Raw genomic sequence first — 18,353 nt, 5'->3', positions numbered from 1 at the left:
ATTTTATAAAGACAAACGCGTGATTGAACAGCCGGAGAACAGCGGAAGCAATGAGTCTCGGCCACTTTGTATATGCTCTCTCTTCTTTTTTTTTCTTTCTTTCCACGTATTCTCTTTCCGTTCTGTTTGGTTTCTTTTGCTATCTTTCGTCTATGCCTCGTTTTGAGTTTCTCGGATGCTGGTTAACGTGTCGCAGCCGGGGAAAAAGAAAAAAAGAAGCGTGTGACCGAGGAAAAACCGGGCCGTGAGAGACCGTGTACACGTGTTCTCGAGAAAAGCTAACGCGCATCGAGAGATATGGATGATTTCTTGCTTTCTTGCATCGGTGCGACGTGCGATCATGCGAATCGCCAGGCACGCACGCACGCGTGCCAGTGATGTACCGCGCGAGCTTCTATCCCGACACGGAACGTTGTCGCCGACATTAACCTCCCCGTTTCTTCTCTTTCGTTTTTCGTTGCTCGTAATCGTTGGTAACTAACGTATACCCGCCCACGCCTCCAACCCCTACACTCTCTCTGTCCGGAGCAACTTGTTGTTCGGATTCGAATCGTACACGTAGCGTACACCGAGTTTCCAAAGAGACCCTTCTTCTGGTACACGACATACAGGCTGAGTCGCTTAACTGTACCACCTGAATTCACCCCGTAACCTACTCATCGCGTAACAAGAAGATCCAAGCAAAAGATTCTTTATATCGAGTAAGATATGCAATGTGATCATTGGTGTTTTGACGTCTTGATATTTTATCGAGATATAAAGGTGACCTTCTTGTAGCATAATGTGCGATGTTTAAATATGTGATTCGGAGAAGTATTGAATTCCGAGTGAAAAAGTATTAAGGTGTGTAGACTGAAAAAGTAATAGTTACTGAGATATATATTTTTTTACTGAACATTCAATATTCTTTCAAATTCCATATTCAAATATTACACATTATGAAACGAAAACTCAAGGTCGTCTTCGCATCGAAAACACTAATTATTGCATTGCATGTACCGGTTAACGTCCAACAACTTTTGTTTGGAAGATTTTTTGATGCAACAAGTAGGTTACGAGTAAATTTAGGCGATACAGTGACAAGACTCACCCAGTGTAGAGCTGCCTTTGCATGAACCTCGGAGAAGTACATACCGACTAACGCGTATCGACCGCACTCGGTATCGATCCATCGCGAGGGACACACGGTTGCGTCGCAGCTTCGCCGAACGAGCTCGACCGTCAGGAGGAAAGTGGGCGGGTCCAGCTCCGGCCGCGAGCTCGCTCGGTGAACGCCCCCGGCGAGCCGATGTCCAGTCGTCGTCGTCGTTTCTTCCCAGTAGATTTTGTCGACGGTCATTGGTCGTTGGTCGTTGGTCGTTGGTCGGTCACGGAGAACGTTGTCGCGATTTCAAGCATCTCGCGGTACTCGACCAACGTACCAACTCTCCCACCCGAATTTTGCTCGTGACACGAGCGACTTGTGCGCTAAAAACGTATAAGCATAACCGGTGTTACGAGGTATACGACGCGAAAGGATAAGTATCAACGTGTATCGGTATATCGTGTGAACGTGTAATAGAAAGGAGGCATGCATCGTGGAAAGAAAGTTTTATTACATATATATATTATTATATATATACTATTAACTGGTAGCTGTAATAGCGTAGTGCTTCCGTTTGTTTACGTTACGTATATTATATATATATATATATAAATATATATTATTTATATATATGTGTATATATATATATATATATATATATATATATATATATATCTCGCTTCTAAATGAGCCCCCTCCCACCACCACCCCGCCCCTTCTATATATCGCTTTGTCGTGTCTTTTTCACCTGTTACCTCCGCTCTCTATACCGAGAGAGAGTCTATCAGCGTGTATCGCTTTACGTAGCATGTTCCCTAGACGCCCGACAGTCCGATTCAGCCCAATCGTGAAACGAATTGGACGCTATAGTCGCGACAGAATGATGCTCGGCTCCTCCCTCGCTCCCCCCCACCCCTTCTCGATGATTATACGTCACCGGTGGCCCGACGCGGCCGCTGGGAGGTTTCAGCCCGGCCCCTATTTTTCGGCACAGTTGGGACCTCCCATCGGTCGACGGACCGAGTGCGTCAGTGTCGAAACGGTGGGCGTGTTCGGACCATCTTGGAGGCGTGGCCCTAACACCGGTAGATTTCGAATATATGCAGCAGGGTATTTCCTAAGCTAAATCGTTATACATTGAACGACTGTTGTTTGATCGAGGCAACGTAGTCTCTATCGTTGAAAGTTTGCCAAAACTTTTGTAAAATTTTCAGGGGAACGCTATTGTAGTCCCGACGAGATATCGCTTCCTAATCGCTTTTGGACACTGAATCACTGCGATCCGTGAGACTCGGACCAGCCGATATAGCAGACTTAGCCGTTGCATGCACTAACAACCACCACCCTGCCTACGTACTTGTTTGTTGTAACTGAACGATCGAACGAACGAACGTCGTCCCGACGATCCACTTTCGTGTCGTTCGATTTTGGTGCAAGGGATCTCAGTGGCGCATAGAACTAGTCTCGATCTATCGGTGTCTCGGTTCGATGCCGGTGCAAAAAACGATCCTCGTGTATAGACGATATATCAAGTGGTACCTGCGCTTAGCACTTGTCTGTATCATTCTATTGCTGGTGCTATATTTGACCGTCTTTCTTTCTGTCTGTCTATCCGTCCGTCTGTTTGTCTATCTTTCTTTCTTGCTTTCTTTCTGTCTGTGTCTATCTTTTCACTCTTGTGTTTCTTTGTCCGTCTGTCTGTCTGTCTCTCTCTCTCTCTCTGTCTCTCTTTCTCTTTGTATTTTTGTACTACCCTCTCTTCTTTCTGTCTGTCTATGCTCTTGTTTTCTCTCGAGACCGTTTCTCTCTTTCTGTATCTCTGTCTCTCTCATCCCCCCCACCCCCACACGCACTCGTCCATCGCATCACACACATACACGGAGCCAAAAAGAGACAATAATACTTTTCCCCCCGTTCGATACCGGTCTGCCCCTGGATTCGTCCTTTCGTTTTCTTTCGCTCTTTCACTTTCAGTCCATCTCTGTGCGCTTAGATAACAACCTTCACGCCATATCCTCCTCCCCCTCTCTCGTCTCGCAACAAGGATACAATGGCGATCCGGTTCGAGATCCGCTTTGCGAATCTTCAGGGAGCGATCGAGGAATCGCAAACTAACACCACGGACAACGCTCTGTAACAAACCCCGTGTCACAATGGATTCGGTCCGTGGGCTGTCCGATCGACAGCGAACGGGCCCCGCTTTTATGTTCTCGCCCCGCCCACCCGTAACCCCAGCCCCACCCCCTGTCCACCGCCGTGTATACGCAACATGCTCATACGTACACTGAACACGATCCTGTGACCCGCGAGTCTCCACACCGACACACGCACACAGAGACACGCACGGTGTCGGGGATTTACTCTTAATCTTCTGCATACGCTTTGTTTAAGCTTCACAAGCCACTTTGTGTCGTGTGTGTAGGACACGCGTTACGTAGACACGTAGCCACGGTTCTCGAGCTTCGAAATAACCCGTCCCTCCGACAGGTAAGGGGAGGAGATGACGCGCCGCAGAGCATCGCTGGCCGATCGATCAACGCCGACGATCCATCGGGAAACGGGCCGGGAGACTTCGATTAATCGGGAATCGGAATCGATCGAACGATACCCAGTCCTCCTCCTGCCCCGCCCAGTTTTTCTTCATCTTCATTTCTTTTCTTTGTACTGTGTTTTCTTGTCTTGTTTCGTCTCCCGTTCATCGCTGTCGCCCCTCTTACCCGACAAGTACAAAAGTATCTCATCATCTCCGCCATCGCACGACCCATGTACCGAGCGTCTTGAACCCACAGAAACAGAGAAATTGGTTTTACGTACAGAGTGTGCCGTACAGCGCGGCGCCCGTTTCAGCGATGGCACCGCCCACTGATTTCCGAGAAGGCCGTATTCGCCCCTCCCACTTGGTCGATTCTTCTTGGCTCCACCTCCCATCGCTCGCGGGCCCCGCGCGTTACGACACGCTCTGTACGCGCGTATACGTACACGTGTAAACATACACAGAGGCACACACGCACACAGAATCTCCACGCGTACACGCTTTTTCTACAAGTGTCATTCGTTTCCGTTCCATCAGCAGAATACACATTTATCGCTCACTCTGTCTGCATTGCACCTCATCGCATCCCCTCGTTCGTTGGCTCATTCTTTTCACGCCGTAAAACATTATTTTCTTCTATATGTGTATGTTTGCGTACCGGCTGTTTCAAGGACGGGGGGAGGAAGCTATCATGCTGAAGGGTAGAGCTTTTGTTGCTACTCGAGCAGGTCAACAAACACTTGCCTTTGGCTCTTCGCGCGCACACTGCTCGCTGATTCGAGTTTTATTTTTCGAAGGCAACACGGCTAGAGAACCTTTCTTTCTCTCGAATTGGTAGAGCGGGATCAAGAGCAGTGTGCACACGGAAGGAAAACGAAGCGGAAACGACGCGTTGTTCGAATCGCGATACGATCAATCACGCCACTGAGACAGCCTGTACGCATCTCTCTGTCCGTCTGCTTTCCTTTCTCGGCCACTTCCGATCACCGTTGCGCCGCCGCCGATAATCGAACAACTCGCTAACAAACGGAACTAACCGGGAAGAAACTAACAAAAAAGAAAGAAAAAAACACTGAAAGATCGATTATGCCAGCGCAGCATCGTCGACACACCGTATACGTATAGAGAGAGAGCGTGGTCATTAGGTGTCCAAGCTAAGGAGCGAGGGGAAACGTGTAAAACATCGAACGAGTCAAAAAAAAAAAACACACTCACACGTAAATACGATTAAATAAATTATTAAAAGCGAAAGCCAAAAATCGATAAGAACAGATCCAAAAAAAGAAAAATACAGAAACAGTAATCGGGGTGCAGTGCGTCGAGGAGCCGGCTCAGCGAGAGCTTTTGACGAAAATCCAACGGCGTCGTGTAAAAGCGAGACAAACAAAACAAACAAACAAAAAAAAACGAAAAGCAAACAAACCATAAAGTTAAAGCGTCCAAAAAGTTAATAATCTGACAAAAGTCCAATCAAACAAAAAAAAAAAATCTACTTTGATTATAGACCAATATGTGTAACAGGGATCGAGTGATGAAGAATTGGTTTCATGTTTTTCAAAAACAGATGGGGCCGCGGCCAGCCGGATGATATCGGTGCGATCAATCTCGGAGATGAGAAATTCGACCCTGACTCGGATAAAAAGCCGCGCAAAGGACAAATTCTATGGCTCCGTGGTCTAACACGACTACAGACACAGGTAACTATCCCTATCTCTCACTCTCATGCCATCACTCGAAGTCAGCGTTCTCTCGGGCCCCGCCCCCCGCCCCCTCTAACCCCGCCCACCCCGTCCCCTGGTTAAAGATACCGAAAAACTCGATCGTATCGTCGAGAACACAATAAAGAGAAGGACGGTGATAATAGAGACGTATAGAGTACAGCTGCGCGCGACGCTCCGACAATTCTCGTCGTCGTGCTTGTCGTCGTCGTCGTCGTTGTCGTCGTTATCGTCGTCGTCGTCGTCGTCGTCGTCATCGTCGTCGTCGTCGTCGTTGTCGACGCCCCTTATCGCACTCGCCACGCCCTAGCCACGCCCCATCGATATCCGGGGCACAGCTGGGTCTCGGTTCACTGGTCTCTCGACCATTACCGATCTACCATATCTCATCGAAACAGACAAACTGTTCTCGGTTTTTGATCACCGTTACCTGTGCAGGCTGTACTCCCGATTATAGAGAGTGTTAGGAATACCTTTCCTAAACAGCTGTTCGGTTCTTCGGTGGTGCAAGCCTTTAGGAATAATTTTCTCAACTTTTGGCAAGTACAGCTCTGTCAGGGGTTGTAAAAACACACTCCGATTCGATGTAGTATTTTGCAGGACGTTGGGATAATCGTTCCAAAAGGACACGGCTATACTGGAAACGCTCGACACCGAGAACCGTATGAGCAGGTCTCAACTCTCTGATCGATAGACGCGTGCTATTGATCAAAGTTTCGATGTCCCAAAACTGTCAGCTGTTTGCATTATCGGAGTACACCCTGTACGAGCATTCTGCGACGAATACGCGCCACATACTGCGTGATTCACGAGAAAACGAACGTTCAAAGCATCTTCGATCCGTTCGAAGATGGAGGAGGTAGAATCGGCTGCTTCCTCGTTGGTCGAATCGATCGTAGAAGTTCGGAGCGTTCGATTTTCCGTGACCTGCCCCGTACACTCTGTTCCATGCGTTTTCTTTCGTTTCCGTTTTACTCGTTTACGATCAACACGTTCTTTACCTTGGTTTGCATTTTCAGTTGAGTTCTTAGCCGTGCGAAGAAGCGATCGTAGCCGCGAGTTCGCGTTCTCCCGACGAACCTTCGAAGAAAACCGACCCATCGAACCGCCCAACCGCGACTCCGTCCAGTGGAGAGCCACGCCCCTCTTCTCGAATGGGTCACGCCCCCTGGCCCCGTTCCCGTCATTCGCTCGGTTTCTCGACGAAAGAAGGCTGCGCCGCGCCGACGAGGCGCAGAGGCGGATCGAGCCGAAACCTAGGCAATTTCTCGACCTTGGGTCGCGAACCCTTTACGGACTTTCCTCCGGCTAGGTCTTCCAAGAAAACTTGCTCGATAATCTCCACAGGAGATGGCTTCTCCGTCGAGAGAACTCTCCCACGATCTATATGGCGGTTCGAACCGGGTCCATCGAGTCGCGACGAACCGATCTCAAGGTTACACGACCCTTGCCCGTCTCTGGAATTTAATCTAGAAACCCCTCTAGCTCGTCGAAGTCCACCGGGTCTGGCGTGAACTCTGTAGAATTTGTTACGGGGACGGCCAAGGGTCTCCCAAGGAGATTCTCCGAAGAAGGCTCGCTAGGCTTAGAGCAGCAAGTCCCCTAACCCATCCGAGTCCCTAGGACCTAGGCCCTTTAGACCGCTAGTCGTCGATTTAACGTCAAGTTAGCAGTGATCCACGCAGTCCTCGGTCCATCCCAAAACGATCTCTGGTCCCCCTACTCTGTTAGGATTCTAATTAGGGTCCAGAGGACAAGCGGAAAATCTGTTCTACAAACGCTCGCATCTCAGGGAATCCTCGAACGCTGATGTTCGACCATTTGGCGACCGTTTCTACTTGCTCGGCAGCAATATCGCATTCCTATACTCTCGATAGTTAAGCATCGATCACATGGACCTTGATTTCTGCTTAACGCGTTTGCTACCAGATTCGCGCGACAATTTTGTAGTTTGTATTTTGCATTTTGTGTAAAGAAATTGCATATTTGCCAGATTTAGCTCGGCCCGATGATACTTTACGGCAAGGATAAAGCAATTAGTTGAGATTCTGTCGATCCCAATTTTCCACTTGGACATTTTTCTGCATAAACAATGATCTATGCGATTATACGATTGCATATTTCCGTGTGTTTTCGTCCGGTCACCTGTAACAGGTGTCGCGTCTGACCATCGTCAGCGGTTTCCACTCGAGTGGTGCAAGTAGAAATGACGAGCATCTGTCGGACGTTGAATCTTCGCGATCGATTCCCTCCGAGACAAAGTTCCGCTCCGTATGTGTTGAATCGAGTTTCGACATGGAACGAGGACGACTTAGGAATCGACACTCGAGCGAGAGTCGGGAAGAACGTACATCAGCAGCCTTTTCTCGTCGACGGCGACCGTGTGTATAGTTTTCCGTTTGACTTTGATTTTTCCGGTTGTTTTCTTTCGAGGGAACACGGGTTATACCTGATGAAGCTAGCGCATACTTGACCGAACCGTTGTTCTCGCGATCGCGCGTGATCTCGATCCTCGTTATCGCGAGATCGCGGTCGATCCCGATTCGTCCGAGGATCCCACGTTCGATCTGTGCGATCATGCTGTCGGCGGTAATTTGCAGGTGGAAATTGTTGATGATATCGCACGTTCGAACCGCGGATCTGGACGCGACGAATCGAATATACATGTATATGTATATACACACACGGTGAGTCACCTAACGTTAGCACCTCTAATATCTTTGTTGTTTCTAAAGATACGTAAAATATGGTAAGGAAAAAGTTGAATGGTACAATGCGGCTGACACGATGCTATACAAAATTTTGTTTTTTTCTGTTTTTAGAGATATCAAGGTCACCTTGACTTTTTAAAATGGAACCACCCTTTTTGAAACACCTACAATGATAATCCCTTTCATTAGGAATTCAGTGACTATATTATTCCAAGGTCATTCAAAGTCAAGGACAGAAAAAACGTATAAAACTAAAATATGGAAGCAGAATACTTGTATTTTATAAATGTTCGAAATGATGACCGTCTACGTCGATACAATTGATGTAAACGAGCTCTGAAGGAGTGTTGAACTCTGATAAGTACATCCGAGGTGATATTCGTACATGCTGTGATGATACGCTGACGCATATCTTCAACTGTTGTTGGAGCATCCATGTACACGGTCTCTTTTAGCAGGCCCCACAAAAAGAAATCCAGTGGATTTAAATCAGGCGAACGTGCTGGCCATGAAACAGTTCCGCTTCGTCCATTCCATCGGTTTGGAAATCGAGAATCCAACGTTTCTCTTGCTACTCGTGCATAACGAGCAGGACAACCGTCATGTTGGTACCACATATCATAGCGATTTTGTAAAGGGACATCTAACAAAATTGTCAGATCTTCTTGCAAAAATTGAGCGTATTTCTGTTCCGTCATCATTCCGTTAACGAAGTATGGTCCAATTACTTTGTCGTTCAAAATACCACTCCACACGTTTACGCTCCATTGTCTTTGATGATCAATTTCTCGCAGCCAGTGCGGATTATCCACAGACCAATAATGGGCGTTCCGTAGATTAATTGAGCCATGATTAGTGAATGTTGCTTCGTCCATAAACAAGACATTAGAAAAAAAAATGAATGATTTTGAAGCAATCCCCATTGACAAAAGTTAATTCTATTTTGAAAATCATTCCCGTGCAATTCTTGATGGAGCGATATGTGGAACGGATGAAATTTATATCGGGCCAGAATTCGTATCACGCTACTTTGACTTATGCCTGCTTCCCGGGACATTTTTCTCGTACTCGCGTGAGGATCGACAGCTATAGCTGCTAAAATATTAATTTCATTGTCTTCATTAGTCGTGGGATTCTTCCGTACCTTTCTTCATAAAGTAATCGGGCCTGCACTGCATTTTGTCTACATTCACAGTAAATCGTGATCATATCACACTTTTCAGTCATCGAATAAGACATAGCGGAATCGCGTTTGGAAACATACCGATAGTAAATAAGAATGCTGAATGACAATAACACAGAAGAACCTTAGTATGTTTACTTTAACTACGACCATAGTATGTTTACTATTTACTACAAGTCTCAGCCGTGATAAACGTATTCTGCTTTCATATTCTAAATCTTATACGTTTTCTCTGTCTGTGACCTTGAATGACCTTGGAATAATTATTGTCACTGAATTCCTAATGAAAGGGACTGTCATTGTAGGTGTTTAAAAAGGGTGGTTCCACTTAAAAAGGTCAAGGTGACCTTGATATCTCTAAAAAAATGACATAAGAACAAAATGTTTTGTTGACATCGTGTCAGCCCCATCGTATCATTCAACTTTGTCCTTACCATATTTTACGTATCTTTAAAAACAACAAAAGTATTTGAGGTGCAAACGTCAGGTGACTCACCCTGTGTATGTGTGTATATATATATCACCACTTTCTTTATTCCGTAACGACTCGTACTTCACTTTTCTCTTACTCTAATTTCCTTTCTTCTTACTCTGATAACGCTCTACTGTATACTATAACTGTTGGTCTTTTATTTTTTGTTCTCTTGAACACATGGGAACAAAGCAAAACAAAACAAAACAAAAAGAAAACGAAACGAAACGAAAAAACGTTGTTAACGCAAGTAAGGAAGAGAGAACGTTTACCCGGTGTAAATCGTTCTCTGCGAACACGTAATCTAGTAAGAACAAACAAACAACAAGCAATTAATCACCAACGACACGGTTAAGCTAATTATGTAAATTGAATGTGTAACCTACTTTCAGACGAGCAATAGAACTCTGGTGCAGAATGTATCTGTGACAGGCAGATCCCCCTCTCAGGATTACTATATGGTTAGTCCGCAACTCCAATCTCCGCACTGTTTGACCGTTCTTAAATATTAATTATTGATTTTTTTTTCTATCTATTTATCTATCTATCTATCTGTCTGTCTGTCTCTATCTATATGTTTGATTTTCCATTAACCAGTTTTTCGCCTCTTTACCGATACACTCTGTTTGGTTGTTCCTTTCTCGATCCAAATGTACCTTTCTTTTTCTTTTTTCCTTTTCTTCTCACCGTTTTGCTTTCCAGTTTGACGTATTTGGTTTCCCGATTTCACTTCCGTTCTTTCTCTCTCGCTTCTAATTTCGTTCCCGACACGAAAGTTCTTTTGTTTTTCTTTTCTCGACTACTCCGCTCTCCCCGCTTGATGATTAATTTCTTTGTTCGCCCTCTAACAACCTGTTCTCCCGTTTCTGTTAAGGCGCGAATACACCGGCAAGTAACACGGCGACGTTCTTCGCGAGAGCAACTTGCAGAAGTCTGTACGCTTGGTTGCAAATATTATAGACATATTGTTTCGCTCTCCGAGAGCAATTGCCGCAAGCTAGCTCAACTTTTGCTGATCGCTGTCTTCGAGTCGCTCTCGCAGAAAATGTCGCAGGTCGGTCGCTAGTGTACCTCGCGCTTTCACAGCCGTCCTCTACCCGTTTTCAGTTATTTTCTATTCTGGTTGGTTGTCTGCCTCTCTCCGACGTTATATATCTCTCGCGCGCCTGTCTCTCGCTGTTCCGTTCACGTCGCAGTTTTGCTTGCGAATCGCGAGTTGCTTCTACTCGCTTAATTTTTGTTTGTTTGTTTGGTACGCCGCGCCGGGTTCACACAGCGAAGAGATATATCCACCAATTGGTTTCGCACCGTCACAACCACCCAACGAAATCCGAAATCGAACTTCACGATTTTCTCAAGACCACTGACAATTTTCTCCTCTCGGTTCAAACAATGTTTCAGTCTATGGTCCATAATTAGGGGCTATTTGTAACGGACCCTTAAACATCAATGAGCCAACAACTCACCCCCAATAATAGAATCTGATTGTTGCATTAAAGATGAATTTTAAGCTTTCTTTTGGTACTGTACGATTATACTTCCGGTGTATAAAGCGTTAACTTCTGTTCTCGGTATTTTAGATTCGAACCATTCACAGGACAATTCGATTAACTGCCTTACCAGTTTCCTTGAATTCCTTAAATTTTGTCACTGCTCAAGCACTTTAAGCTGAATGGCAAAAATGGCAAAAGAATTTTTACATAAGAATTTTCTTTTCACTTTGGGGAGTTAATCGATTATCCGACCAATGAGTGGCTCGTTTATGGCACGGCAAAGCCAGGAACCTTTCCTTGTACAGTTGTCTTTGGAGAAAATCGTGGAAAGTCTGATCCCAAAATTCGCTACCTCTTCTACTCGACCTGTTGGCTTCGAATATTTCATTGTACGAATCTGTTTGATCGGCGCCAACAGGCTGTCCTTCGATACTGCTTTGTCTCCTTCGGAAACGACACGTTCAACTTGCCGATGATTTTTAGTACTCTTCGCTGACTGTACAGTATACCACACGGCGCCACGCCAAGCGTTGATATCTATAGCCGCTCCTGTTTTTGCTTTCGGTGTGACAAATTATTCGTAAGGACAATTTATATTTGCAGCGATCGCGGTGGCTCGTCGAGTAATAAACTGTTCTAGGCGAAAACTGTTCGAGGGCCGTCGCAAACTCACTCGAGGACTCGAGTTGAACGTGTTGGTGCACTGTATGCCACCCGCGCAGAAACTATTTCATTGATAACGAACCGGAGAGAAACTGCTTCTTTGAAACTGTACGGGTTTGTTCTCACATGTTCAGACTGTGTACGGTGATATTTTGATGCATCTCTGTCGTTTAAAGTACAACAATGATTTCCATCTGAAGTAGACGCAATCGTAGGCAGAGAACCTAATTTACCTAATTTATTCTTTTAACACTTTGACTGCCAAACTAGAAACCTCAGAAATTTCATGAAATCAAAGTAAGTTACTTAATGAAATAAAAATTGAAGAAAATTAAATTTATGATATTGAGTAGTCTCCAACTTTCTTGGATTTTACAGATCCTAATCAAATTTGGTACAATGAATATATCAACGTAAAAATTCATTTTAAAACCTGGACAAATAATTCCGTCACCCACATATGGGTTACATGGCAGTCAACGTGTTAAAAAATTATAGGTAGGGGTGGCATACAAAAGACCCTTCCCCGTTCGAAGGGACAACCCTCTACCGAAATCCATGACTCTTCTCGACCCAGTTCTCCACCCGATTTTGATTTCTTTCTCCGTTCCCTGTTTACGTTGAATTCTGAGGTGTTGCATGCACGTCTGTGCGTCTGTATGTACGTATACGATTTGCCCGTATATACTTCTATATACGTAGATATATGTATATATACACACGTGTATGTGTCATGCATGCGCGTATGTGTACGCGTATATGTATGTGTATGGGTATATATGTGTGCAGGACACACATACACGCGCGACAAGGTACTATTTATTATTATGATTATTCTCTCACCCTGACACCCGCCCCCCCCCCTCGCGACGATTAATTAATTGAACACAGTATTATTTCATTTTTCGTTTTCTTCGAACCCCTGAAAATGATGATTTTACGGTAATATCGACGTGTTCAGTTTTCTATCTCCTCTGAACCCTCTCTCTTCTCTACACAGGATATACAACCGGCCTAGAATTCTTTTTGATTCCTCTATTCTGTCTCTCCGTCTGTCTTTCTCTCTCTTTCTCTCTCTCTCTCTCTCTGTTTCTCTCTCTATCGGTCAATCACACGTCAGTTTCAGTTTCAGGGGAGGATTCTGTTTGACGACAAGAATCATCGAGCTACGACAAGGCTTCCTTTCCATTTTCCGGAGACTCTTAACTGGGCGAGCACTGTGCCGGGGAGCTGCCGAAAGATATCCTCGGAAGACAGCCGAATTTCGAAACGAGATTGCTATCCGTTCTCGCGTTATCCCTCGTTCGAACGCTCCTCTGAACTCGTCCGAGACAACTGAACTGGAAAAGAACTCGATGTCGTCTCCCTTCCGTTCTAACACGGACAGCAGACACCTGTATGTGTCATCGTAGAAAACCTCGTCGCGTTGGGATTTCTTTTCTTGTGAATGTTGCTTGGTTCGAACGGATAACGCAAACGGATGGCCTCGGCGGTTGCCACAATCGGTTCCCCGGCACGGCGCGTGCCAGTCAGAAACGAAAAAGAAAGAAAGTCTGTGATCACCGCGTTCAGAGTTGTTTGTTAGCGCTGAGGATCGCGCTAAGGATTCCTGCGCAAATATTGCCAAGACACCTAAACACTGTCAGAGGTTCTACTTGTTTGTTCGCATCTCCGTCAAAGTCGACGGTAGCCGACGACAGCAACCGGTCCGAGACGAGCCAATTGAAATTACCTTCGACTTAGAAGACGGCAATTTCTATTGGTCCGTGTCGTACAGGATGTAGAGCGTTCGCTCGATAAGCGCTCGAGTTCGGGGGCTCCGCGGCGCAGCAGAGCGACCGTTTAAACGACTCGCGCCTATCGAGCGGCCGCGGTACGAGTTCGTGCGGCGAATATTAAGAAAATCCGGAGATACGATGCACCTGCGACAAAGCAAAACGCCCCGCACCAGCAAAGCCCGCTCCCCCAAAGTACCTTGTGCGTGTGTAATGCGTGTGAAAGCTCTGCATGCGGACGGAACACGTTCTAATTGTGCCAGCGCCAACACAGAAAAACAAACAACAACGTGTGATCGGTGATCGAAACCAAAGGGCCGGAAACGATGCTAATCCTCCGGAGCCACTTTTCACCGAGTTTCCTGCAGCTATATATTCCCTTAGTCCTGAGAAAGTTGAGAGCCCCTGTTCTCTCTTTCTCTCTCTCTCTCTCTCTCTCTCTCTCTTTCTCTGTCTGTGTCACTATTTTCATTTCTGTTTTCTAAACGTTGCAGTGTGCCGTTTGCTGTGGTTACCATTAACCTGTTATGCAGTGGTGTATGCATCGCCAAACGCATCGTGTGTCTCTCGATGTGCGTGCGTCTGTGATGTATGTGCAACACACAGTCTGTTTGTCCGTCTGTCTGTAACGTTTGTCTGTTTGTATCCGTGTCAGTATGTGTCTGTGTCTGTCTGTCTGTCTGTCTGTTTGTCCGTTTGTTTGTCTGTTGTGTACACGACGAAGCTCAGCGAAACTCTTCACACAGGGGCATATTTGTACGAATTGGCAGTCAGTTTCTATATATGTATATGATTTGCATTGGTTCACGCTGGAAAAAACACTTCTTCTTGGGCTCTCTGACAGGACCTGGAGGCTCGAGATACTTCAAAATGGCATCCTTGGTTGCATCCTTAACTCGATGCGAAGCTTGAAACTCGTTGCAGGAATGTTCCAAGATTAATGATCAACGTATAGTGATTCGATGAGAGCCTCCAGAACCTGAAGCAAAAGCAGAGAGCCTTTCGCACAGACACGCACACACCCGCGGAATTCCTGTTCAGCAGGCCCCGTGAAGCTTTTCAAAGGTATAGAGAAAAAAAGATAACTAAAAAATACGTGGGACACACACTTACTACGCCCAGCGTGCAACGGATGACTCAGAACGCCTACTCAGAAACAGACTAAAAAGAAATCAAAAGAAAAAATACAAGAAAACACGCTGTAAAAAAAAAAAACGTATCGACGCTAAGGAGAGGATTGATATAATTAAGACTGATGGTATGATTTATGGTGTTTGTTAGCCAGCGGAACCCATTCGGGAGACTGAGGTATAACGGGGCGGCAGTCTTGCCCGCCGCCACACTTATCCTGTCGGAGTACAAACAAGTACGTAGCTCATAGTAGATCGCATCGCCTGCCGTTTAAGATACCGTTGTACCGTCGACCTCGCCGTCACGTACGCATACACACAGGACAGGATATCCTCGACGTACGTGATTCGCGGCGATCGAGAAACGTCACCGTCGGACCTGGCCTCTGACACTCTCCAATCGTCCTTCAAAGATCGCTCCCTCAAGGGTTCTCCTCCAAGGATCGCTCCTCTTCTCTCCAAAACCTCGAAACGTTGACGCACACCTGGGAGTCCTCGTAAAAGCGTTCTCTGCCAGGTAATCGCTATCATCGACACGATTAAGGCATTCGGCTGTAAACTGTGAACTTTTGTAATTATCTCTCCAACGTTCCACAAGTGTTGCAACCGCTAGTTTCATTCGAGAGCCGAAACACTGCTGATTAGGCTGTGGATTTCGTGCATTTGAGAGAAAAGCGAGTAGAACAAACACAGAACAGTAAAGACTACAAGGATGTAAACATGCTGTTATTTAAGGGAATTTCTATTTAACTCTACGTTTACGAAACTATTTCAGTAATACTATTTTGTAACCAGAATACGTCTATCTCGATTTTTAGAAATTTGTTTTTATAATATATGTACGTACACCGAAAGAAGTGTAGTATAGTAAACTCCTTACGAATCTAGCTAGAGTGCTTACAGAACGTTGCGAGAATAATTCCAAATAGATACCAGGCTGCGAAAGCTTTAAGGGGGTATTCTGGTTTTCAAGAATATTTTTGGAGATTTCTTTCAGAAGATTTATCGAACCAAATCCTTTGGGATTTTTCACACATATTTGTCGGTATTTGAAGCACGTATGTGATTTTTTTCAAGCAAAAATAATTAAAATTACGTGAGTTGTATACAGTAAGTTATCGTTGTACGTCAGTGCCAATGTCACGTTTCCAAGTCAGTGGAACACCTCCCACCACCGCGGTGAGTGGCCGAATTATCTGTGTGAGACCAGAAAACCACTACTAATCCAATTACAAAACTTCTTTATTTTTCGTTATTTTTTTTATGAAACTTTTACCAACATATTCGTGGGATTTTTCTGATTAAAATGAAACCAAATATGATATAATTCCGATGATATTTACGTGTATAATGAACAATGGAAGTTACTTCCTATAACAATTACATTAACGGAAAATTATTGTAAATGTGATTCGAATTATTTCGCGTTTGGTATCATTTTAACAGTTTGACTACCATACTAGAAACCTCAAAAAGCCATAAAATCAAAGTAAGTTATTTAATGAGATAAAAATTGAAAAAAATTAGATGTATGACATTGAGTAGTCCCCCAACTTTCTCGCATTTTACAGATCCTAATCAAATTTGGTACGATGAATGTATTAACGTAAAAATTCATTTAAAAACCTGTAGAAATAATTCCGTCACCCACATATGGGTGACATGGCGGTCAACGTGTTAATCAGAATAATGCCACAAATATATCGGTGAAAGTCTCATAAAAAAATAATTAATAATAAAGAAGTTAAATTTTTCATTTAAAGGCCTGCGCTCACGCGAGCTTTGATCTGTACCTTCCCGTACGCTGTCCTTCTCTGTGTTCGAAACTTTTATCGCTTGTTACAGAAGCAAATATCATCGGAATTATATCATATTTGGTTTCATTTTAATCAGAAAAATGCCACGAATATGTTGGTAAAAGTTCCATAAAAAAATAACGAAAAATGAAGAAGTTTTGTAATTGGATTAGTAGTGGTCTTCTGATCTCACACCGATATGGCCGACAATAGGTGGCCCACTCCTCGGCGACGACGGTTCTCGAGTTTCGCTTTATATCGGAGACGGATATTCTTTCAGTTTGAATGTCAGTCACGTTTGTATGTCATGACTTTCACGCGGGATGACTCTTTAGGTTCCCAGCGTGCCCTGTGTATTTCAAATGGGACGCTCGGCGAGAACCACCGATCTCGTATGAGTGTCAGTGAAAAGAACGGCGGTACCGACATACAACGATAATTTACTGTAGTTTCTTGTGGAGTATATTTTGAGAAATATGGGTCGACGGTTGCCACGATTCCGTCTTATCGATCGGGAACAGAAAAATCGATTTTTTGAAGACGAAAAACCAGAATGAACCTTGTCGGTGTCTAGAGGATAGGCAGTGAACGTGCTCCAGGTGCGACGTTAGGAAGATTCCAGTGTGGTGTTTCTGCTACTTGATTTTTCCTTGGTGCGCAAAGATATCGGACCAGGTCGACGGCGACGGATGCTTCGTGACAGCAATGTGTTTTTGTGTCTGGCCAAGGGGGGGCTTTTCGGCTGGTCTCTGCTGCTGGCTGGTGTCAGTGCCACCGACCCCCCTCGCTCCTTGTTCAGTAGCCTAGCTCTGTCTGACATGATTGTGTGCTACGTGTATTCCCGCGCCCACTACTGTGTCGTTTCACGCGTTGTGTGTCTTCATGAATACTACTACCACCACAACCGCTACCGCCGCCGCCGTCGCAGCGATGGTTAAAAGAAAATCGAACGAGAACGTTCTTTCGTTTATCCACGCCGCGTCGCGCTGCTTCTTTTCTTGTTTCGTGTTTCTTGTCTCTTGCTTTGCGTTTGTTTGCTCCCGCATTCTTGTCGAAGACCAGTCGAACTCTCTCCCATCCGCAAACGTGTCGATCCATCAGCTTCTGTTACCAAACTTCCGTCGGTGGGCTCCCTCGGGCTTCAAGGTCCACGGTGATTCAACGCGCGATTATCGCCGAGCAAAGTTATTTTTACCAACCCCGCGGTCGGTAAAAAGTACCATACAAAACTAAATATTACAGTACCTTCTAACGTCTCGCGCTATTTTATATTATTTGTAAGGTTTTATTTATTTGTAAGGAACAAATCCGAGTGCGTTTATCTTTGCTCAGCTGGAACCGCATTTGAAATCACCGTGCGATTAGCTTGATCCTGAAGCGTTCCTGGATCAGGCACGGACTCCGTTCGCTCTGTGGAGAGGCGCCTGAACGTTGCTCTGGCTCCGCCCACAGTGCTCCGAGGAGCCCCGTGCCCGCCCATTGGAATCGTGAGTGGCCCATCCTCCAGGCTAAACCCTCCCTCGTGGTTCGGCGTGCGAGTGTGCGTGTGCACGAGTGTTCCGTGTGCGCATTGCGTGTGCGTATTACCATTAACACGCCGCGTCTGTAGACAAGTGTGGTTGACTTGCAGTGGGTTGTCTGTGTTTTCTTGGCGTGAGAGTGCCAGTGTGTGCGTGTGTGTATGTGTGCGTGCGTGTGTGCGTCTCCTAAAACAAACCGACGAGGACCGCGTCGAGCGGAAGCATCTGTAGTTGGCTTACGTACGAACGATCGCCGAATTATTGCGATCGATTAT

At 45.4% G+C, this 18,353-nt stretch overlaps 1 protein-coding gene across 14 annotated transcripts in view; it reads left to right on the top strand.

The window, feature by feature from the left end:
* Pmca (plasma membrane calcium-transporting ATPase 3) overlaps nucleotides 1-18,353 on the top strand; it is a 101,828-nt gene that overhangs the window by 60,216 nt on the left and 23,259 nt on the right. For 8 of the 14 annotated variants that reach the window (XM_076795815.1, XM_076795816.1, XM_076795811.1 and 5 more), the window contains 2 exons: nucleotides 5,182-5,314; nucleotides 10,094-10,162. The exons of 1 other annotated variant lie outside the window; for it this stretch is intronic. In XM_076795815.1, coding sequence (XP_076651930.1) covers nucleotides 5,182-5,314; nucleotides 10,094-10,162 — 202 coding nt within the window. Of the gene's footprint in view, nucleotides 1-5,181; nucleotides 5,315-10,093; nucleotides 10,163-11,797; nucleotides 11,837-14,913; nucleotides 14,999-18,353 lie in introns of those variants that run through there. 5 more of the 14 variants (XM_076795819.1, XM_076795817.1, XM_076795814.1 and 2 more) reach the window with 3 other exon arrangements.

Source organism: Halictus rubicundus, chromosome 11, assembly GCF_050948215.1.
Source record: "Halictus rubicundus isolate RS-2024b chromosome 11, iyHalRubi1_principal, whole genome shotgun sequence".
In the NCBI taxonomy this organism is placed as follows: domain Eukaryota; kingdom Metazoa; phylum Arthropoda; class Insecta; order Hymenoptera; family Halictidae; genus Halictus; species Halictus rubicundus.
This window is presented reverse-complemented; position numbering and strand designations above follow the sequence as displayed.